Raw genomic sequence first — 23,338 nt, forward strand, 5'->3', positions numbered from 1 at the left:
TGTTGTAAGTATAAAGGTCCCCTTTTACCAGACTGTTGCATAAACAGGGTGTTTATGCATAGGAAGTGGGGGAAAAAATACCTTTCCTATTTGTTGAAATAAAAAATAAAATAGCCACATAATTCATAACTATTCTTTGCACTAGGTATAATATCAGATGACTTGTAATACTGTATATGCTGAAACACTGGCAATGAGCTAAGGATCAGGCCTGCAAGACTACCTTGTGTAGAATGTTATGGTATAATAGAATTTACTGTATAGATTTATAGGAACGTTTGGTATTGCTTACAGGTTGTGTGAAGCCTGAGGGACATGAAGATGACCATGAATTGGTTAACATGGAATATGCATGTGATCATTGCCAAGGACTTATCATTGGTCACAGGATCAACTGCAACGTATGCAATGACTTTGACCTGTGCTACGGATGTTATGTTGCTATGAGATACTCTGAAAGGTACTTTGGACCATATATTTGTGTGAGCAGATATGAAATATGTTCCTCACAAATATAAATTACAATATCAGAGTGTGATTGCTAATGTATATTGTGTATATCATATAGTATGTGTGTATTTGTTATACACAAAATAAATTATATTACTGAGTGTGAAAACTAATAAACATTGTTGTCTATCTATATGGCTAACAGTGTGGCTAATGGTGGAAAATCATGTCATATAGTACATACAATATAATAGTGATCTATGACAAACAATGTACAGTATGAAAACCAGATTTTCCACTATTAGCCATATTGTCCATCTTCGGTATAGACAGCAATGTTGATTAGTTTATATGGTCTTTTTCCCTATGCTATTTTCTTGCTAATATTATGCTACTTTTATGCAAATATATGTGCAAATTTTGTGCAATTGAATGTGCTATGTTAAGTATAGAACAGCAGTGACGGCAGTGTAAAAATACACTTGCAAAACCTTAGGATAAGATCTGGTGCCACTGTAGTGAAAGTGTCACGTAAAGTTGAGTAAGGAGACCTCTGCATCCGGCATGCTCAATTAGTATGGTAAAGATTTTTCAGAACACTGTTGCTTTTTTGTTTGTAAAAGTAGATATTGAGTGTGACATCCTTGCAAAAGTTGTTCAAAGGCTTAGAGCCGCAACTAGACATTTTGGTGCCTTGTGCCAGTATAAGCATTGGCGCCCCCCACCACCATTTTTCAAATACAGAAATTATGCTTAAATGTCCTTATGTGGAAGGCCACAGCATCACGGCACACCCCGATTTTCATCACTCTGGGGGTGTGCCCAGCACTCCCTGAGATGCTGTGCTATCCCCAGTATCTCTCCCTCACTGTGTAGATGCGGAGGAGAGCTTGGGGGCAGCCCAGCATTTCTTGCACTTGTACAGACTGTTAAGAATGGTACTTTACATGCAGAAACCGTACAGTCGGAGGGTCTAATGCTTGTCTAATGATTCCTACCCCTAATTGTCTAATGACCCCCAACCCATTAGGCGCAGTCCCTTGTCTAATCACCGACTACTCCTAATGTATACCCTTGTCTAATGATCCCCACCCTTAATGCAAACCTATTTCTAATGCCTACCTCCCCTAATGAATAACTGTCTAATGACCCCCTCCCCTATTGCAGACCATACCCTGATAACCCTCCCACCCCTAATGCAAAACCCCTGTTTAAAGACCCCCCTAATGCAGACCATAGGATAATTACCCCCTATCCCTAATGCAGACCCCTTCATTAGAGTTGGGGTAATCAGACAGGGGTCTGCACATCGCTAATGTGCCTAGTAATGAGCCTCAGCCCTGCATCTCTCCCAGCTCCATCCACCAGGCACCTGTAACCGTCTATACTGGGCACCAGTGAGATCTGCTATACATGCAGCCTCATCACCTTCTAGCTGGCTTGGCATACACACATCCTGCAGTCTGGATGAGGGCTGCTTCCCATGTTGTTGTGCTGGGGATAATAGCAGCAGGCGGGCTGATGTCCTGTAGCTACTGCAAAGTAACTTTGTTGTTATGCGTGTTCTGCTCAGGAGTAGGGGAGGGGTGGGAACGGTATGGGATCTCAATACTGCAGGGATCGCGGAGCTGGGTGGGCATATGTCGGAGTAGAAAGAAGAATCTTCACTTCCCTATGGGCAGCTCCTCTTCACAGACTTGAGTCCACTGAGCGGCTCAGCCCCCGAGTGCTCTCCAGATGCAGCATCACCATGCAGGGAGTGGGACAAGACCTCCCCAACTCCTCCCCCTTACCTAGGTGCTGATGAGTCTGAAAGCCATGCGCAGGCGGTGCAACCTCATTCAGTTCAGGCATCGTGGCGTCGGCACACAGCTTGTTCTTCATGGACATCATCATCAGGGCAGTGGCCATGCCGCCCCCAGAGCATTGCGCTCTGTGCGACGGCACCGGCCGCACCACCCTAGTTACGGCCCTGCAAAGGCTTCACATGGTTAGCAGTTACTGCGTTACCCCCACTTCTTCACTGGTTCACTTCTCTACGCTTTTCACTGCTTGATAAATAGACCCCTGTGGAGCTAGTTCTGTGCATGTACCATTTCTGAGCTAACTATTACTGACACCAGTGTAATTTGGTAGTGATTTTAGAGAGACTTCATGCAACTGTCTTCAGAGCGTTTTCTACAGTCCAGTTGTGCTGTATTGTTAGATTTTGCAAAGTCCCAAACTATAACCCAGTTTCTTTTTGTTTTCGTCAGCCATTTGCCTAGTCACAATATCACCATCTATCCAACAATCACAAATAAAATCAGTGACCGACAGCAGCTAATCCAGCCTTACATACATAACTACTCGTGGCTGCTTTTCACTGCGCTGGCTCTTTATTCTTCAGACCTTGCCAGTGAGGGAGAACTTGAAGGGGAGAAACTAGACCCCAGTATTATTTCCAGCGCTCAGATCTTGCAGGCTGATTGCACTCATCTAGTTGCCAGCTGTCTCATGAAAGCACAGAAAGGAAAAGGTGAGATTTTGAACTAGATACCTGGAATATGAAAGAATGTATTTGATTATCTTTTGTAGTTAAGTTAAGTTGTTACCATAGTTTTTAATTTTATTTTTTTTCAGCTTGTTTTTTTACATCATAACTTTGTTTTTTAGAACATTTCCACAAGCAATTTAGATAATTTTTTTTTTTTGCAATTATACTATGACCCCTCTCATCCTTTTTAAATTATTTATTTTTTTAAGTGTACCTATTCATCACCTGTTTGACAATCCTCTAGATTCCACCTATGTTTTAAAAACTTATTTTACTTTCAAACTTGTCTGTGTTTCCAGCATAGCTACATTTGACTATTGGTCAAGGTACACTTTTGTTCAATTCAAAAGCAAAGAAATGTTACTCTACTGCCTCTACAAACTCTATGTTCAGTGTGATAAGATTCAGGAGTGTGAATACAGTATTTTGTGAATGCGTAGGTTTGTCTATTTAAAAAAAAAAAAAAAAACACAATAATAATAATAAAAAAAATACCACCACTTATTGCTGAAGTTAGCTGCACTATATGTTGTGGAGCAATTAATTGATCCAGTGAATGTATGTTTGTTTTCCTTAGGTGCTAAAGTGTCTTCCTTACTCTCCATGTGGGCCAACCATGGAAATGAGATTTCTTTAATCAGTTCTTCCAGTGACACTGTTACAGCGGGTCCTGAAGTTCCTCTTCTAAGCACAACTGCTCAGGCTGAGGATATCACAGTAAAAAGTACTGTGTCAGAAAAGGTATTTTTCTTAAATTCGAGTGTCTGTATTGGGTTTTGTGATGATAGCGATTTGTTTTTTTCTAAGATGATCTGTGACGCCTTGGCTAGAGTCATGTCCTGATTTCAGCAGGAAAATAATTTACATATTAACTTTATAAAAGCAACATTCTTAAAGTGTCAATGCTATTGTCTCACTGGGGTTATTATCCTCTTAGCAGGACAATGGTGATACTTATGCAGATATACCCACTCTCCAGAAAGGAGAGTGCTCAGAGGAGGATCCAGGAAAGACGGACAGGTCCAAAAAGGCAGCAGATAACAATGAAGATGATTCGGAGCTCTCCACAGAGCGATATCTTTGTCAGTAATACCTTGCTATTTCTTTAGTTTAAATGCTTTATACAATTTGTGCATGTCTAGTTTCTTATTGTAGTGTAAAACGTTCCTTCACTAATGTGCAATTTGCTGTTTATCGTGAATTTGTTTTAGTTATGTTTTCCCTTTCTCGGTAGTTGCTGGAGACTTGAGCAAGAAGCATATAGTTGCCAAAGCTATAATCCCAAATCCTGACCAAGTGTTTGCAGAATGCTCTCAGGAACGCTTTGTGGGACTGATAGCCAGCATGCTGCCTCCTCTGAAATCAGTAAGACCTTTCAGTATTTAGATATTTATTTTGAACACCTTTTTTTAGAAAATGACAGTACAACGTTTAGCTAAACAGATCATTGCAATACGCAAAGGGCATCTTGTGGAATTGGAAATGTTATGAGAAGGGCAAGGGAGGCATAATGGTAAAAGCATGCTGAGACTAAGTCATCTTCCCCCCACCCCCCAACAGCTCAGTGTACAGATTGGAGGCTTCTGCCATAGTGATACAGGATTGGTGTTTAAAGTATACATCTGTATACAACTTATTGGAAAGTAATGAAAAACCCTTTTTATGCATGACTGATTTACTTCCTATTCTCTTTTGGGCCTGCAGCCTCTGGATCATTTACGTGCGTGTGTGTTTGTTTGTGTGTGTGTTTGTTTGTGTGTGTGTGTGTATTTTATATATATATATATATATATATATATATATATATACATATATACATATATATATATATATATATATATATATATATATGCGCTTTAGAATAGACTTGGCCAATAAGTGGCCACCCAGCTGTTGTAGAACTACACATCCCAACATGCCCTGCCACAGTATTGCTATGTGGCCATGCTAAAACTGGTGCAATGTATGCTGGGATTTGTAGTTCAACAACAGCTGGAGGGCCGCTTATTGCCCACCCCTGCTCTTAGAAAGTACAAGAATATATTACTCAAAGCCATCGGTACTGATAATCTTCATTGGGTCACTTGTGAACCACTGGGCAGAATAATAAGTACTGAGGGGTTTATGTACTAAGCCTTGGAGAGAGAGAGAAAGTGGACAGAGATAAAGTACCAACCCGTAAGCTCCTAACTGCCATTTTTCAAACAGCCTGTAAAGTGGGTTAGGAGCTGATTGGTTGGTACTTTACCTCCAGCCACTTTCTCTCTCCAAGGCTTAGTACCTAGACTTTTGTGTGTGGCACTGCAGTGATCATAGTAGTAATATTGCTTATCAATATGTACAATAGTAAGAGTAATCAGCATGCCATCAATACTTATACTGCCACCTTTCCGCTGCTTCCTTCTCCCGATCCAGCCATTTGTATCATCAGGTAACAGCATAGAGGGTGCTCAATCTCTCATCATTTGCCATGAAATGAGGGTTGCATCACCAACTTGTAATTCGCCAACCCTAGCATCCAATTACAAGCCAGCAGTACATAACCTGCACCACTAGTGGTGGTAAACTCCTAATCAGCGCAATTACAGAGCCCAACAATCCTTCCATCTCCACTATCAAAACCTGCAGATGGAGTACAAGGTGGGACTCCAATGGTCTTCATCTGTCAAACAATGATGCATTTTAAGTGTAATTCATATGTGAAGTATAAAGAAATGGGTAGTAAAATATATAACTCCAAGGACTAAGGATAGAACTGCCACTTTTAACACCATACAAAAGTTGTTTAGCCTAGCAAAGCGGTTTCTGTTAAGTGCAGATTTCCATGATTCTTTTCTAGGACACAGTGGGCTGCCCAGTGAACCTTCAACAAGTGCTGCCATTGATGTTTCAAGTTGTTATCTCCAATGCTGGTCACTTAAACGAATCCTACCATTTAGCCTTGGGTCTACTGGGGCAGTTAATCCTACGACTAAACCCTGCCGAGGTGGATGATGCAGTGAACAATGTGCTGTCTTGCAAGGGCACTGTGCCAACTGTAGTTGATGGGAGCTCTGTTCCAGATGGCTGGATTACAACTCAACTGCTGTTCAGCCTAGGAGCTGTATGTCTGGACAGGTTTGTTCTTCACATTCTCTAATTCAAGGATATGTATTTTGCCTTTTATCAAGACCTCAGGAAGACGATCTCATATGCAAATATGCACACTGGGGCTGATTTAGAGAAGGATGCATTTGCACAGCAGCTGTGTCTCGGGAAGTAGCTGCTGTTCAAAAATATGCGAATTCCTGCAAGAGGCCTCCTGCAGGCATCTCCGATCCGATGCCTGTGCCCGAAGACGCAGTATCGGATTTACATTGCAACCAACGGTCACAGTGTTTGCAGCATCAGCCATCTGAGTAAGCCTAAGCTTACTCAGAATGGCCGCCTCCTCTCTGCTTGCGAGGCCAGTAAATATGCGTCGGAGGTTGCAGACACTGACCTCGGAACTCACTGAAAACGAGGTTGACACACCCCTGTATGCTGGAAATACAGACAGCGCCGCCCCACCCTTATCACCTGTGCGATCTCGCAGGACCTTCCTGCACGTGCGCCGTATCGGGTCCTGTGCATGCGCAGTCACCCACCATTAGAGTTGTGCTCAAACCATCGGGTTTGTATACAACTCTGAATCGGGTCTGTTGTGTCATTTCAGCAAAATTAAAGTGTCATAAAATTGTGTGTTAGGAAATGTACATAGTGCTGAAAATAGTCTGTAAGCATATAGACATCTGTCCCATATAAATAACACTCTGTTTTCTTTTAGCAAAGTTGGCCTTGATTGGGCCTGTACAATGACTGATATTCTGCGGGAGTTAAATAGTTCTCCGAAATGGCAGAAAGTGATGACCGCTTTCACAGATCACTGTATGCAACAGCTGCCTCACCAGTTAAAAAACACCAATATATTCACATTGTTGGTTTTGGTTGGGTTTCCAGAGGTAAGATTACTACAGACATCACTAGAAACATTATCTACACTGTTTGTTTAATTAAATCCCTTGTAATACTTGACTGTATATAAATCATGCATAACGAGAAGAGTCTGTATATAGTTCAGTCATAAGACAAGTTTAGACCATATTTTTCTATTTCTGCACAGTCTATCACTACTCTTGCACTGAAGTACCAAACTGGACATTGAAGCTACTTTTATGATACCGGTGTTAGTGACTTAAATAACTTAAATGAATCTCCACGTTTTTTGCTCAAACTAGATACATGGAATTTAGATGGACTTAGGCTGGTTTCCCACTAACGTTGCGAAAACTCCAGTAACATTGGATGTCAAATGAGATTGTATGTCACGTTTGACATGTAGCACCTCCACCTGCAGTCAGGGGAGAAATTGAGACTACTACACTGACCACTACCCCACACCCTTCTTCTGCATTCCCTTCAATGAACATGAGTAACTTGCAGCATGCAATATCCAAAAAATGCTACAATACTATAGACCATTAGCATAAGTGGGTATGGGGTCGGGGGCGTGGGCTGGATATAGGAGGTTAACTCCGTAGCTCCTAGGCCATATCCTGAACAACTATCCTTACTACTCTGCACGGTTCCTGGCACTATCTACCTGCTGCATACTTATCTCTGCAGGCTTTGTGTTGGCTGTAATATCTCCTTATTTTGCTGGTACTTCTTTCTCCTGATATTTTTATTCCTTGTCGCGGGAGCCTGGAAGGCGCCTTCAGGCCCCCGTCACATTGATCTTATTAGAGAGTTTTTCTACCTCTGAATAACCTGCAAGATATACTATAATACTATTCACTGATCGTTTTTGACCTTATTCTCTTCTGTATTTCTTCGTGTTTTATATATTCTATACCTATACTTTTACACATTACTGTAGGCCAATGGATATATTAAAATTTAGCATACTGTCTTTTTATACTGTACTTGATATTGTCTATTTAATGTTTCTTATTATGACTATTCCAGTCCTTCTGTGCTGTTTATTTTGAAACTGTGAATTGCCATGTGTCAAATATATTCTGTTATTTTGGGTGTAAACGTTTTAAAAATTTTCAAAAATAAACACGATTAAAAAAAAAATGGGTTTGGGGTCATTGTAACTGATACATTTAATCCTCCTACTCATTAGCACGTTTTATTTGCACCAGTGGGTAATTTATCTTACAAGTGTAATAATGTAAATGGGGACATTATCTGGAATTATGTGAGCCATACCCTCTAAGATGAAATAACTTCAGTTGTGTTTCACAATGATTTAAACCAGAATTTTTCATGGATTTCAACCACATAAATCACTTTATATAAAACAGCTTTGTTTGTTGTTGTATATTGCAGGTACTATGTATGGGAACACGGTCTGTGTATATTGATAATGCCAAAGAGCCTCACGATGTGATCATCTTAAAGCATTTCACAGAGAAAAATAGAGCTGTAGTTGTTGACCTCAAAACACGAAAGCGTAAAACTGGTATGTAGAGATCTAGGTTCACTATATGCATGAGACTGTCTAGTCTGTGGCTTAACCTTTGAAGAGCCACAGTGCATAAAATAACATGGGCACATGCCTGGGTGGTAAAGTTCCCTCCTTTCAGCCACTGCAACTTAAACACATAATGAGCAATTCTAGTATATCCAAATGAAACCTTTCTTTATTTCCCCACCTTGTGGTTCTCTGATAAACATTATGATGAAATGGTGGGGGTCACCCCATGGAGTTGAGGACACAGCAGCCATTTTCTAGAGGCAGCAGCACCGTAACAGGGCGGTGCTGTGCCCGCCGGCCCTAAACGCGGCTCTAGGAAGTGCAGCACTACAGGGTGACTGCGGATGCTCCGGCAGTTCTGCAGTAGCGCTACTGGCCACAGGATGCCATTCCAGGCACCCTGCAAGCCACATGCAAATGCAGTGGGGCAGTGGCGGTGCCGCCGCTATGGGCCTGCACCTTGTGCGACGGCACCACTTGTACACACCTAGTTAACGGCCCTGGAACTGGTAATAAATAAATAATAAATCTGGGTACACACTATACAATGTGTGTACCCAGTGAAGGAACAACGCAATGTAACAATACATTGCGTGCACCATACAGACTGAACGATCCGGTGTACAACTGCGCAGTGTGTCATTACATGGTGCATTTAACAGGACTTTTTCGGTCATTGCATCAACCCATCAGTTGTGCAGCACAGCAGATGGGACGATGCAATGAACAACCCTCGTGAAGCCTCAGTGTGGTGTACACACTGCATGATTCGTACAATCTATCTTTACTATCTGCGTCATAACGATATATTGTACTATATATCGTGTAGTGTGTACCCATCTTTGGGATCAAACCTTCTTTTCAGCCGAAAGAGGTCTATAGTTTCACTGTGAATCAGGACATTGCGGCCTTAGACCAGGATCTTTTTCCAGACAAAGAGGGATATCTTACTTCTCTGGATGTTGGACTTGCACAGGGTGGATGACCTGTTGGACACAAGACAGGCTGGTCATCTTCCAAACAGACCATTGCCAGTTGCATGACTTTGGTTATTTACCAGGCTTACCTTGGGGCAGTGCTGCCCATTCTGGAGTTAGTGAGGTGTCATTCCACCAGATTGGTGCAAACCTCCTTTATGGCATGCTGAGCAGTTGTTCCAGACAGATACCTAGTCTTCGACACATGGCTTCAAAAGTTTTATATATTTAACACTTTTCAGTTCTGCTATGCCAGGTTTTGACGCAAGATGTTGTGCATCCATTCCCAACTTATATGTGTACCCTGCTATAGAAACAACTTTGAGATGTGTCAATGGTTAATACTGTGTCTCCCAAAGGATAAATAGGATGGTTTTTTTTCTCAGTCCCTTGGGGGAAACTGGATTACTCTCTCTTATGCTCTGTTTGTGTTTCAGTTTCTCTCACTGTTTTACTGGTTAGGATTTTTGTAGGTTTTTTTGAGAAAGTTGTTTTTCTCTATTCCTTCTTGTTTTGTAGTTCTGTGGTTTGGGGTTTTGTTAGTCAATCCTGAAGTTTTCAAGCAGCCAATGGGGTACGTAGTGAGATGTGCTTGTACTTTTTGCAGGTGAATGTAAAAGCTCCTTGTCCATGCACTCCAGGGTTATCCAGTGTCCCCCAAAAGGCTGTAAGAAAAGTACAGATTTCCAATTTTTCTTATTAAATTCTTGATATACTACACTAATAATATCTAGTGCATGTTAGTTACATTTTTCTTCCACCAAGCTTTCTCCTTTTAAACTCTCCTCTTAGTAAAAGACTATCAGTTGCTGCATTACAATGACTGTGACAGCCATCAAGCACAAGGAAATCTTAAGAAATATCTCCAACACTTTGCCTCCATCTCCCGGCATCTTCTCCAATCTAATTTGGACAACGGCTGCACAGAAGCCGTTGAGGCTACTTGGGTCCTGTCACTGACTTTCAAAGGATTGTACAAAACTCTTAAGGTAACACGTTTTAGCAGTATATACAGTTTTGTGGTGTGATCTGCAGAACAAATGGGATTTAAAATATAACTCACATGGGACATCCTGATTCTTGCATCTTGAAAGAGTTGTAGGCCTAGCAAGTTGCCATTGTTGCCATTGGTCAAACGTGAACAGGTCTGATTTGATTGGAGGTCTGTCTGGCCAGATTGACTCCCAATTCTTATTGCCTTAATTTGGAAATATAAATGGAGCAGTTCAGTTCACGTACAACAATAATATCCTAAGAGACTGTTTAAAATTTCCCACTGCAGACTAGATGAAGAATCTCTATTGTGTATAGTCGAAATGGTTCAGCTAAGGAAACCGTATGAAATGGTTGCTATCAGTAGTGGATGTATTCAGGATTGATGTTTTGTTGTCTTTTAAATTTGAGGATAGAAATTATATGTATAAAACATGTATAGGAGGTGGTGTTTGTATGAACATATACTTATTCTAGTGCAGTGGTTCTCAGACTTTGGCCGATCAAAGTCTCAGCACCTTTTCCATGGAATCCCTTCGCTAAAAGATTCCTATTGAGATAACCAGTAAAATGTATTACATCAAGAAAATTGTTTGTCTGTCATCCTTGGGTACAGTTGTATGGTAGGAGACACTGCTGTGCTTTTGATAGGCAAAACCAGTGCAGGTGGCTGCCAAACACATGAACCAGAAGAGCAGGAAAGAAAAGCAAGATAGATGAGAGCAGTGGTGAAGGGGTAGATGATGTGGCCCAGCCTCCAAAGTTGCCACCCTGAATAATTTGATTTGGGACTGGTCCACCAAACTACAGCGCCCATTTTAAGGGCTTTGCAGTACCCTGGTGTACTGCGGCACCAGTTTAAGAACCATTGCATTAGTGGCTAGCTTGGTTAAAATTGTTTTGTGTGTTTTAATGCATCGCATGCGAGCATATTACATGTGGGTGTATGCCTTGCACATGCAGATGTTTGTATTGTTACGTTATGTTGATTGAATTGCACGTATTTGTTTCCAGGTGTATAAAAAAAACTGTGTTTGCCCATAATAGGTACACTTAAGTTGGTTTCTTTATGATTATAGATGCTTTTTATTTGTACTGCAAGTATGTTTTTTTTTTTTATTGTTATAGGACATAATGTATCAATAAAAAAATATTTAAAACAAATAAGTTTCTTTAAGTTATACTTTCTCTTGTTATAAAACAGTTTCTGCAAGAACAGTTCCTTTATTTTATGTTGCAAGTCTATGAAAAATTATTGCTTTCTAATAAAATGTTGTTTTTGCAGAATCATGATTTTGAAGAAATCCAAACTGCATTTATTCAGTCTGGTCTATTACAATTGTTGGTGAGAAAATGCAGTAAAGGTACTGGTTTCAGTAAAACATGGCTGCTTCGTGACCTGGAGGTAAGACTATTGTCCACACAGTTTGACTCACAGGAAGGAAAACAAATTAAGCCAGAGTTACTCATTTGCTCATTGAGAATTTCAGTCTGTGGGAATGGTGGGATATTACAGATCTAGGCAAACAGGTTAATTCAGGTGATTTTTTTTAATATAGAACAATTCTAAAATGGTCTATATAAACACAAATTTAAGACCTTGATTTATGTCTTTTTTTTTTTTTTGCAATGTTTGTTTAATGGCATTTAAGGTAATTAGACTAATGCTGAGTACACACTGACAGATACATTGGCCGATCAATTGATCGGCCAATTTATCTGCTGCATGTCAGACAGTGTGTACCCGCGATATGTCGGTGAACGTCGTCGTTCACCAACATATCGCATTGGCTGTGCTGCACAGCCGATGGACAGATATGTCTGCAGACATATCTGTCCATCGGCAGGTGTGTACCTGTCGGCAGACCACCCGTACACACACAGCGGCAGCCGCGAGGAGGCGGACGGGACACGCCCCCGACCTGGCCACCGGGACCCGAGGGCACAAGCAGATGATGGGCGTTCAGTATGTTTGAATGACCATCATCTGCAGATCACTCGATCTGCAGAGATATCTGTCAGGTGTGTATCCAGCTTTAGACCTAACAGATATATTTGCAGACGATGCTTGTTCATACACACTGATCAACCATCATCTGTCATCTGGCTGAGGGTCCCGTTGCGCGGGGGTCGTGTCACGCCCATTCCTCACAGCCTCTGCAGCAAGTGTAGCAAGATATAGCTGCCGTTGGCTGTGCTGCACAGCCTCTGTGATTTATCTGTGAACGATGTTGTTCAGACATACCGCTGGTACATACTGGGCGACGCACACACAAACTAGTGCCCGATCAATTGATCGGCCAGTATATCTGCCAGTGTGTACTCAGCATCACTGTTTGGTAAGGTTGACCTGATTAATAAACCTTGTAATAATGTTCTGTATTTGTTGGTTCAGATCTTATCTATAATGCTGTATTCATCAAAGAAAGAAACCAGCACTGTGTCTGAAAGAAAGGATTCAAAATCGGAGAAGAAAGACAAAGATTTGGAACCATCCAGTGTTGATTTAGTGCAGAAAAAACCTAATCCCTTAGAGGATCTTGATGAAGCTACAAAAAAATGTTTTCAGGTAAGCCAAATAAAACAAGGCATTAAAAAGTAAATGGCAGTTGCAGTTAACCATGAGCTCCGGTTGAATCCTTGGAGTGATGTGAGGCTGCATGCACTCCTGGTATAATGTTAGGTAAATCATTCGGGGGGGGGGGGGGGTTTAGCTCGCACCTCCACTACTAATTACCTCCCTTTTCCCCTACTCCTCCTCAGGTTTGTTTTTGCATTGTGGTCCAGCATAGAAATCGGGCACAATACTCTTAACATATGGATAGATCACCATCTTTTTCAGGGAATTGTTTTGGCTTTCAATTCTTACCACCTACTTGACCAGCTAGACTGCAAGTGTGTCCCTTTCTGCTTTAGACTCAGGTGTTCTCTTCTGGGACAAGGGCATGTCCTGTTCTTGGGACAAGGAGCTCAAAGCCGCCAACCTTGGTGGTCCACAGATATGTTTGTGCTAAATCTGGATAATAAGGCCCGCACTACATTGTACTGCAAACCCATAAATAAAATGTACCTATAGTACCTTGCACACTTCCATCTTTAAAAAGTCTTATTGAGACCTCTAATACTGTCTGTATTGGACCTTTCTAGGAAGTTAAAGGCTTGTTGGCACCTAATTTTCCCATCCTCCTTCACCTTTACACTTAAAGAATGTTTCAGACAAAACTATGGTAATGCCCTCATTGAGAGGATGGCAAAACTAGGGAAGGTTACAATATGTGAGCCTAGACCTCTCAGCAGCCACTTTGAAATCTAGTATCTTGCTGCAGCTGATTTTGCTGATTATCTCATCAGGGTGGTTCTTTCAGCCGTGCTAAGACAAGAGTCTATCCTTGTCCTGCTCCTTTACAAAGCGATCCCATTGACCATTTGTTCCCAAAGACCTTCCATTTAATAAGATGTTAGAATAATGCTTGTATACAGATAAATAACTTTGGCTCCAAAATGTTGTAAGGAACATTCATCCTTTTTTCCTGAGAGAGATTTTGAGTCCTGTGAATGGTTAGTTTTGTAGCTGTCTGGAGGCCCACAATGCCTCCTCCAGACATGGTGGCCTTCAAGTACCCCTTGAACTTTTTTTTTGTCCCCCTCCTTTTAAATGTATTCTATCAGATTGTCACTTAATGCTTTTAGCACTTTAGATCAGTTCATGAACACCTCTTTGTAGGATTGACCTCCTCTAGTATAATATAAATTTCTATGTATTTATAGGCAGAAATTTATGTTAGTCTTTTCAGGACTTCTCAGTTTACAGACATAAACCCAATTGTACATGGCTGGACCATTGCTTAAAATATGGGCTTGTGCCTTTTGTATCACCTTTTTTTTTTTATCTGCTTGAGATTACAACCTCTAGCTAAAGCTGGGTCCACAATAGGTCGACGGGTTGGCCGACCTATTTGACGATTGGTAAGTGTATTATACACACTTGCCAATTTGTCTGCCCGATGTGCCGAGCCAGACAGCTCAAATGGGTGGGCATTTAAATCGCCCGCCCAGTTGATCTGTCAAACACCGCCAGGTTCCTCAGCATGTGTACGGGCATTTGGCGGGTCGCCTGTACACACCGGCACATGACCAATATATCAGGGTCGACAGGGATACATGGGGAAATGTGGTTGGAGTGATCCAGGCACCTAACAGTTACGCTTTCAGCTCCCAGGATGCCTCGGGTCCTCCTCCACATATACCCTGGCCACAGGCATTCAGTTTTTCGTTTGGTGTGGCAGGATTCAGATGCACCTTTATAACAGGGGGACTGCCTCAGGCAGTCCTATTTTATGTTTTACTTAATTAATTTATTTTTACTTCAGAGCAAGCAGCACTAGGCGTCTGCAAGGACGCCTGTGCTGCTGCTCCACCTACCCCCACCAGCTCCGCAACACCAGTAACCGGACTGGTGATTTTGGCGGGCTCCAGCGAAGCTCGACTAGTGGCGATGTTGGGACCCGAGACTGCAGCCGGAAGCACGGGGACGCAGGTAAGGTGGTACCCCGCTCGCGGGGAACCACGTGGCAGTCCGTACCTCCGGCGGATGGAGACCTGACGGAGGTTGCTGTAGTGGGGCGTCCGCTGCATTCACTCCCCCAGTAGACCACCGGGGCAAGTCAGTCTGGCGTCGGGGACAATGGCGGTGGCCATGTTATAAGGCCAGCACACCCAGGTGGTTAATACAGAGTAGGGGAGGTAGGCTCTTCTCTGTTTTGTTTCTCAAATTGTACTTTACATATATTGTTGCTTGTGAAGGCAGGCACATTTTCACTTATTTATTATGCCTAAGAATAAGGGTAAACAGAAAGCTGAGGCCCCGGTGCTGGTTTCATGTGAAAGCTGTTTGGGCTTGTCCCCTCAGGACTTTATACAGGATGGTTTGTGTGCCATTTGTTATAAAGAACCACTTCAAAGTCCAGTCTACCAGCCCCTGTACAGGAGCCGTCTTTGGTGTCCTTCTTGTCTCAGGTTATGACGCATCTAGTGGACCGTTTGGCTGCTCCCACGCTGCCTCCCATAATAGGATATCTACAGCAGTTCTAGCCTGCTATGTTTGCCCCCCTATACATCCTTCCTGGATGGATGTTTATGCCTACTCAAGTCAGAGTACGGCTCAGTCAGCTGCTGTGTTTCAACAAATGTTGCAGGCGAACAGGCTGGTAGCCACTAAAGCGCCCAAGCAGACGATATTATTTTGTCAGTCTGCTAAGCAGACGCATCATCGGAGGTGTCGGATGATGCGCTGGGTTCTTCTTTCGGGTCTACCTCAGGAGAGGAGGACCATCCTCCTACAGTGGATGTCCCTTCTTTGGTGAGGTGCATCCTTTCCCACTTACTGAATGTAGGAAGTCCCTCCTACTGTGGATGCTCATGTGACACATTTAGTCAGGATTGCTACATTGCCTATACCGTCACATCTTCCCTGAAAGATCCTACAGATAGAAAACTGAAACAGGTCTTAAATAAGTGTTTTCATTGTCTGGAGCTGTTACTCCACTGGCTGTGGCTGCAGCCTGGGTATCCAAGGCTGTTGAAGAATGGACGGGGGGGCTAATGGAAGATACTCTACCAAATGCTACCAGAGAACAGCTGACCTATATCTCTCAAATACGGGAAGCGGCCTCCTTTTTGGGAGAAGCTGCAATAGATGCTGGATTTCTGGCTTCTAAAGCATGGACCGTTTGGCTGCTCCCACGCTGCTTCGGTTGTTGCTCGTAGAGCAATTTGGTTAAGGTCCTGGAAAGCAGATGCGGGATCCAAGGCGGCTCTGGAATCCCTGCCTTTTTATGGAAACATACTTTTTTGGAGCAGAATTTGATAATATAGTGGCTACTCTAGCAGCCTCAAGATCTGCAGGTCTGCCATCAACAGCTACATCGAAGTCAAGGCAGTCCTTTTTTCGGTCCTTTCGTCCTCAGGGAAGAGTTAAAGGACCGTCTAGTTCTCGTAGGACCACCTAGCAGCAAACTAAGAGGTCCTGGTCCTGGGCAGTCAGACATTCAGCTTCCAAGCCCGGGCGACAAACCCTCTGCCTGGTGGGGCGGCCCTGCTCCTGGGGAATCCCAAGGTGAAAGGCCAACTTCTTAATTTTGTGCACTAATGGCATCAAACAACAACAGACTCCTGGGTCCATGAAGTGATCTCTCGGGGGTATGCCCTCACTTTCTGGAGGCATCCTCCTGAGAAGATTTTTTGTACAACTCCCCCATCAGATTCTAACAAGTCTTTGGGCTTCCAGAAGGCCATTTACTCCCTGCTGCGGGCAGGGGTGATAATCCCGGTTCCTGTGGTTCAACAAGGAAGGGGTTATTATTCCATTCTTTTTTTTTTTCAGAAATCAAATGGGTCTCATCGCCCTATTCAAAATCTGAAAACCCTCAACAAGTTTATATGTGTACCCAAGTTTCGTATGGAGACTCTTTGGTCAATTATTTTGGCGATGGAACCTGGGGATTTTATGGCTTTCCTGGACATTCAGGATGTGTATCTGCATGTGCCTATTACTCCCATCCCACCAACTATTTCTATGGTTTGCTGTCCTGCAACAACATTACCAATTTCAGGCACTGCCCTTTGGTAAATCAATGGCCCCTCAGTTCTTCACCAAGATAATGGCGGTTATGACTGCCTACCTCAGGCATCAGGGAGTCATACTTGGAGGACCTCCTGATATTGGCACAGTCTCCAGCTGTTTTACAACACCATCTCCAAATGGCCATTGCCTGCCTACAGACGCACGTCTGGATCATCATTTGGAAGAATTCCTCCATTTCGGCCCTGTTATTGCAAGTGCACAAATTGCTTCACAAGCAAAGGGTATCCATTCGATCAGCGATGCAGGTCCTGGGGTCAATAGTATCCACCTTTCGACATGATGGAATATGCTCCGTTCCACTCCAGGCCTCTGCAACAATTGATGCTCTCCCAGTGGAACAGGCAGCTTCATCTAATATGGTCCCAGAGGATGCTTCTCACTCTGGAGGTTCGGCTCTCTCTCTCTCATGGTGGCTACAAAACGCTCATCTGGACAAGAGTCGCCCATTCTGGATTCCAAATTCGGTGCTCCTCACCACGGACGCCAGTCTTCTCGGATGGGGAAGATGGACAAATCAGGAAAGTCCACCTGCCCATAAACTTCCTGGAGCTTTGTGTAGTATACAAAGCGCTCATCCTGGCACAGGACCTACTCCAAAGGCAGGCCGGTCCAGATCCAGTCCGACAACATGATCACAGTAGCTTATCTCAATCCTCAGGGAGGCACACTAAGTCAGAAAGCCATGAGGGAAGTGGCAAACATTCTGATCTGGGCAGAATGTCATCTTCCGGCTATCTCTGAAATATATTCATCCTGGGAGTTCTCAACTGGGGATTGGACTTCCTAAGTCATCAGGACATACACGCTGGAGAGTGGGCTCTCCACCCAGGGATTTTTAAACTCCTGGTGAACAAATGGGGCCTACCAGACCTAGACCTCATGGCCTCACGTCACAACCACAAAGTCCCCAGGTATGGGTCCAGGACCAGAGATCTCTCAGCTGCCTTCGTGGACGCGCTGGCAGTGAGGCGGGACTTCAAGCTTGGGGTACCTCTTTCCTCCAATTTCCCTCCTCCCAAGGGTCTTCAGGAAATTCAAGCATAAAGGGGGCACAGTAATACTAGTAGCTTCTGCTTGGCCCAGGCACCATTGGTTCACCGACATATGGAATCTATCCATAGACACACCATTTCCTCTTCCTCTATGGTCGGATCTGTTAGTGCAGGATCCCTGCCTGCATCCGGACTTACCTCTTCTGTGTTTGACGGCGTGGCTCTTGAGTACTCCATCTTAAGAGCCAAAGGTTTCTCCAGCTCTGTGATTCAAACAATGCTTAGGGCACGAAAGCCTTCCTTTGCCCGCATCTATTACAGAGTTTGGCACTCCCTTTGGTCAGTGGTGTTCCCACAGAAAGTATGACCCTACGGTTTTTAGGGTTTCCTGGGTACTTTCTTTTCTCCAGGCTGGGTTAGACCTCTGTGTCCGCCTGGCCTCCCTGAGTACAGGTTTCTGCGCTGTTAGTTTGGTTCTAGCAAAGGATCGCTTCTCTGCTGGATGTTAGAACTTTTTTTCAGGGTGTTCTCCAAGTTCAGCCACCCTTTATCCCACCGGTTGCACCGTGGGATTTGTCTTTGGTTCTCAAGGGGCTACAGGCTTCCCCATTTGAACCTCTAGATTCAGATTCGAAGTGGTCGACAGCGAAGACACTTTTTCTCATCGTTATCTCCACTGCCCGCAGAGACTCTGATTTGGCAGCGCTCTTGTTGCTCCCCCTTTTTGATTTTTCTCCAGGATAGAGCAGTCCTCCATCCTCTACGACAGCCTGGTCCTCTATGGTCGGTACATAGATGATCTGTTTATTATTTGGGATGGGGATCTGGACACCGCTTTGGATTTTGTTAATTTTCTCAACACCAACACTAATAATTTAGTTTTCACCTATTCTTTTAATCAGAAGAAAACCAACTTTTTGGATATCACTCTTGAAGTCCTTGATAATCAAATTGTAACTTCTAACTATATGAAAGAGGTGGGCAACAATGCCTACCTGCATTTTCGTAGTGCTCATTATACACCATGGAAGACGAATATACCGTAAGGACAACTTTTACGCCTGCGACGTAACTGCTCTACGAAAGAGAGTTTCCTTGAACAGGCCATGAGCATGTTGGAATCCTTTAGAATTAGAGGATATCCTAAACATATTCTAGATAAAGCCCTTAATGAGGTAATTGTCACCAATTGGGATTCTCTTTTGGTATCCAGAACTAAATTCAAACAGACATGTACAACAGGACAATTATTTTTTATTTCTAAATTTAATAATCGCTCAACTGAAATTTAAAGTATCATTAGGTCTAACTATAATTTCCTTAAGAGCGATCCAATCCTTAGGAATATTCTTCCGACGAATCCTAATTTTATATTTAGGAAGAATCGATCTTTGAAAACTCTCCTTGCCCCCAGTTTGATGAAATGTAACAATTCTGAAGACACAAGAAAATCGACTTGGTTAGAAATAGAACCTGCCAGCTTCTATAAATGTGGCAATGGAAGATGCATAACATGCAAATATGCTCAGAATAAAACCAAAACTATCTCTTCTGTGGCTGGTAATCGAATATTACAGATTTCTAGCTTTATTAATTGTAATACTAATTGGGTAGTGTATCTTCTTCAGTGTGGATGTGGCTTAAAATATGTGGGGCGGACAACAAGACCACTGAAAGTGCGATTTCTAGAACATCGCAGAAATATTTTAAAGAAAGTCCATACCCACAGTATTTCGAAACATTTTTTGTTGTAACATCAAGGAGATCCTCGAGCTCTTTACGAGTTCTAGGTTTGGAGCATATCAATTCATCAGTAAGAGGAGAAGGTGATAGATTTGGGAGACTGTGTCAACAAGAGATCTATTGGACTTTTCAGTTAAACTCATTGTTTCCTAGCGGATTGAATGAATCATTAGAATTAAATGCAATCAGATAGCTATACCAGCCTATTGTTACGTGGTGTGATATAGGATCTATGAAGACAATGGCCACACATTTGGAAAGAGGATATACTGTTTAGTAAATGGGTTAATTGTAGCCCTTAGAGTATATATGACAAATCCTGTTTCCAAAATGATTGGCTATTGCTCATTTATTTTGTTCTTGTATTTTTTGTTTAGTGATTTATTGTGGGATTAGCCCACATTATTACTTTGGTGGAGAACTATCGTTACCGTGATTAAACTTAGATCTATTATGAAATAAGTGCACACTTACTGATCATACTAAACAACATTTCCATCAGATTACCCTTTATCGTTTGTCTTAGGTTATTCTATTGATCGAGTGTTGAACCGTTGAGATGTATTTTAAGCATGCTCTTATCTGTAGTTCCCAAAGGATAGTTGGTTATATATTGGGTCCTTTTGTAGCAAAAGTTGCTAACAATTGGACCTGCGATTTGAACTTGGTGGGGTCCTATATTTCCCCTGATTCCATCGATGTTAATTATTTGTGGGATCTGTTTTGAGTGACTGCCGCTGGTGAGGAGGGTTTACTGTGGAGGGCGATGTCGGATGACGCTTCGCTCCACGGGCCGCACGCTCCCCAGCGGGATGAACATCAGAGTTTGAACTTCCTTGTTCCATTTTCCGCCACTTGTGGAGGATAAAAACGAGGCTTGGAACGGCTCCTCACTAGGATAGATTCCACCTTACTGTGGATCACGTTTCTCCTACACACCAATGGGGGAAGGATATACACTTCTCCATTGGACTGAGGAGACGCTTTCGTGATGAGAACATAAGTAAGTGTGTGACATTTTATTATATTGTATAAGTGATCGGTTTGCCTCCGTTTGTGTTTTGTGTGTGTTTTATAATTGTATTAATGATAGAACTTTTTGATATATAATGTTTTTTAAAAACGATGTGATTATTGTGATTAGACACAGCTGAAATCAATTAAGTATAAATGTAGGGCACTATTTAAGAGGCACATTTGAGAGACTAGAGCCACCTTGAAAAAGCTGCCAGATAGGCAGTGAAACGTGTTGGTGAAGCACCAGGCACCATGCATTTTCTGCACTTGTACCCAACTGCACTCTATTTGGAGCTCTGCCATCTCTGAGACCCTGTCCTCACTGGAGTGTGTTTATGATCCTTAGACTGGCATCAACAACCATGGATTATTGCTTGTGACTTTGAGCGATCTTCCCTTAAGACCACCGTTACTACAGGACTCATTGGACTACTCTTCAGAGACTTGCAGAGGTAATATTTGTCCACTCAGGAGTCCTTATGCGGTTGGGACATTACATGCCTAGTCACTAGCATTCCAGGACGATTGGACTCCCATTTCCAGCTGGTTTATCTGTCTGGTTTTCCAAACGGAACTAATTTTAGTGCAAATCAATTTTGTGCGGTGCACTAGCATTATTGCCTGATATGGGTGCATACTAAGTATGTGAGTTTTCAATTTTGACATGCATGTCCACTATTTAACTTAATAGTGCCTTTTTATCTGCTTATTAATACTTGGAAGTATCCTTTTTATAGAATCAATGCAATTAAGTGTTATTATTTTATTGTGTCTTCTTTATATTGATTTAATTTATTAAATGGTTTATTGATGTGGCGCTGCTTTTTATTCTATTTTTTGGTTCTATCTAAGAGACTGATTATCTCTTATTTAGCAGCTGCTTAGAGAGGCAACTTTTGTCAGTGTTTATGCCATTATCGTTTGCTACAGGCGGGTTACCTTCCTAAGGTAGTGTCTTGTTTTCATGTGAATGAAGAGATTGTGGTTCCAGCTTTCCAGTCTTCAGACCTTTCTGTAGGTGAGGCCTTCCTGGATGTGGTTCATGCTCTCCGTATCTATGTGGATCGTTCAAATTATTTTAGAAAATCAGACGCTCTTTTTGTGTAATATGGTTTTCTCAAACTAGTCTGGCCAGCTAACAAACAAACTTTGGGTCGATGGCTGTGCATGAATATCACTCAGGCTTACACGCAGGCTGATCTCCCTATTCCAAACACGGCGACAGCACATTCTATTCTCTGTGGGACCATCGTGGGTGTTTCGACATGGTGCCTCTGCTGAACAATTGTGCAAGGCGGCGCCGTAGCATTCTGTCCACACCTTTCTTCGGTTCTACACCTTGGACACTTTTGCCTCTCAGGATGCTTCCTTTGGGTGGCGGATTCTCCTTTCTGTTCAGGAGATTCCCCACCCTTAGAGGAACTGCTTTAGGACATCCTCATGGTATCCCTGTGGACTCCCTATGGAGCCTGAAGAAGAAAATAAGAGTTATGGTAGGACTTACCTTTTGTTAACTCTTTTTTTCTTCGAGGTCCATAATGTCCACAGGGCACCCACCCTGACACACCTGGCTATATTGGGTAATTTTTCTTTCGGTCACGGATTCCCTCATCTTTTGTGAGTGTTTCTGGTGTACATTGCCCTTCCTTCTCCTCTTTTCTCCTGCCTTGGGCTTGTTTACAAAAACTGAATGCCTGTGGCCAGGGGCGGGGTATATGTGGGGGAGGACCTGAGGCATCCTAGGAGATGAAAGCTTAACTGTTTTGTGCCTGAATCTCTCCAACCACATTTCCCCATGGTATCCCTGTGGACCCTATGGACCTCGAAGAAAAAAAGTTAACAAAGGAAAGTTTACCATAACTTTTATTTTCATATATATCGGCCTTCTGCTGTGTGCTGCACAGCAGATTGGATATGTCTGTGAACTACGTTGTTCTCACACATAGCCAATGTACACACCCAGCGATGCACTATAGATGTATCGTCCTTTTAAACTAACTGGCGATATACTGTATCAGTGTGTACCCAGCTTAACTCTGCTTTCTCACCTAGTTTATGTTAGAATTGTATGTAGCGTACGGTCTTGTGGAAGCAAAGGGGAATGGTGCTGTTGGTGCGTTAAGCTGGATCATATACATTAATATCTGCAAATTGGCTGAGTATCTGCCTCTGTGGCCCTAAAACAGCATGCAAAAAAATATAATTTATATATTTATTATTTATTTCTAGTTCGTTTTTTCTGTGTTTTGCCCAATCATATTTCTCACATTTGCCTATTTTCTTGTACAAAATGTATATATATTGTTTTTGTGTTTCTCTCATGAGGTTATTCATGAAACCCACAATGTACCTTTACACATCCTTCGGGCCATATATGAGTTGGAAATGAAGAGTACAGACTCCTTTCTTGAAAAGGTTCACAAAAGGTAAAGTATTTGGCACATTCATAGTTATTCTATTAAGTATTTAGTCACCTTCTTATAT

The 23,338-nt window shown here is 42.5% G+C and overlaps 1 protein-coding gene across 2 annotated transcripts in view; it reads left to right on the forward strand.

Annotated features, from left to right (window-relative positions):
* ZZEF1 (zinc finger ZZ-type and EF-hand domain containing 1) overlaps positions 1-23,338 on the forward strand; it is a 239,492-nt gene that overhangs the window by 165,484 nt on the left and 50,670 nt on the right. Inside the window, exons 35-46 of one of the 2 annotated variants that reach the window (XM_088447033.1) lie at positions 295-460; positions 2,706-2,968; positions 3,564-3,727; positions 3,924-4,068; positions 4,221-4,351; positions 5,826-6,103; positions 6,792-6,966; positions 8,342-8,474; positions 10,259-10,455; positions 11,745-11,864; positions 12,855-13,028; positions 23,180-23,280. In XM_088447033.1, the coding sequence (XP_088303159.1) occupies positions 295-460; positions 2,706-2,968; positions 3,564-3,727; positions 3,924-4,068; positions 4,221-4,351; positions 5,826-6,103; positions 6,792-6,966; positions 8,342-8,474; positions 10,259-10,455; positions 11,745-11,864; positions 12,855-13,028; positions 23,180-23,280 (2,047 nt within the window). The remainder of the gene's footprint in view (positions 1-294; positions 461-2,705; positions 2,969-3,563; positions 3,728-3,923; positions 4,069-4,220; positions 4,352-5,825; positions 6,104-6,791; positions 6,967-8,341; positions 8,475-10,258; positions 10,456-11,744; positions 11,865-12,854; positions 13,029-23,179; positions 23,281-23,338) is intronic. The other variant, XM_088447034.1, reaches the window with a different exon arrangement.

This window comes from Taudactylus pleione, unplaced genomic scaffold (genome assembly GCF_031769625.1).
Source record: "Taudactylus pleione unplaced genomic scaffold, aTauple2 ptg000411l, whole genome shotgun sequence".
NCBI classification, from domain to species: Eukaryota; Metazoa; Chordata; class Amphibia; order Anura; family Myobatrachidae; genus Taudactylus; species Taudactylus pleione.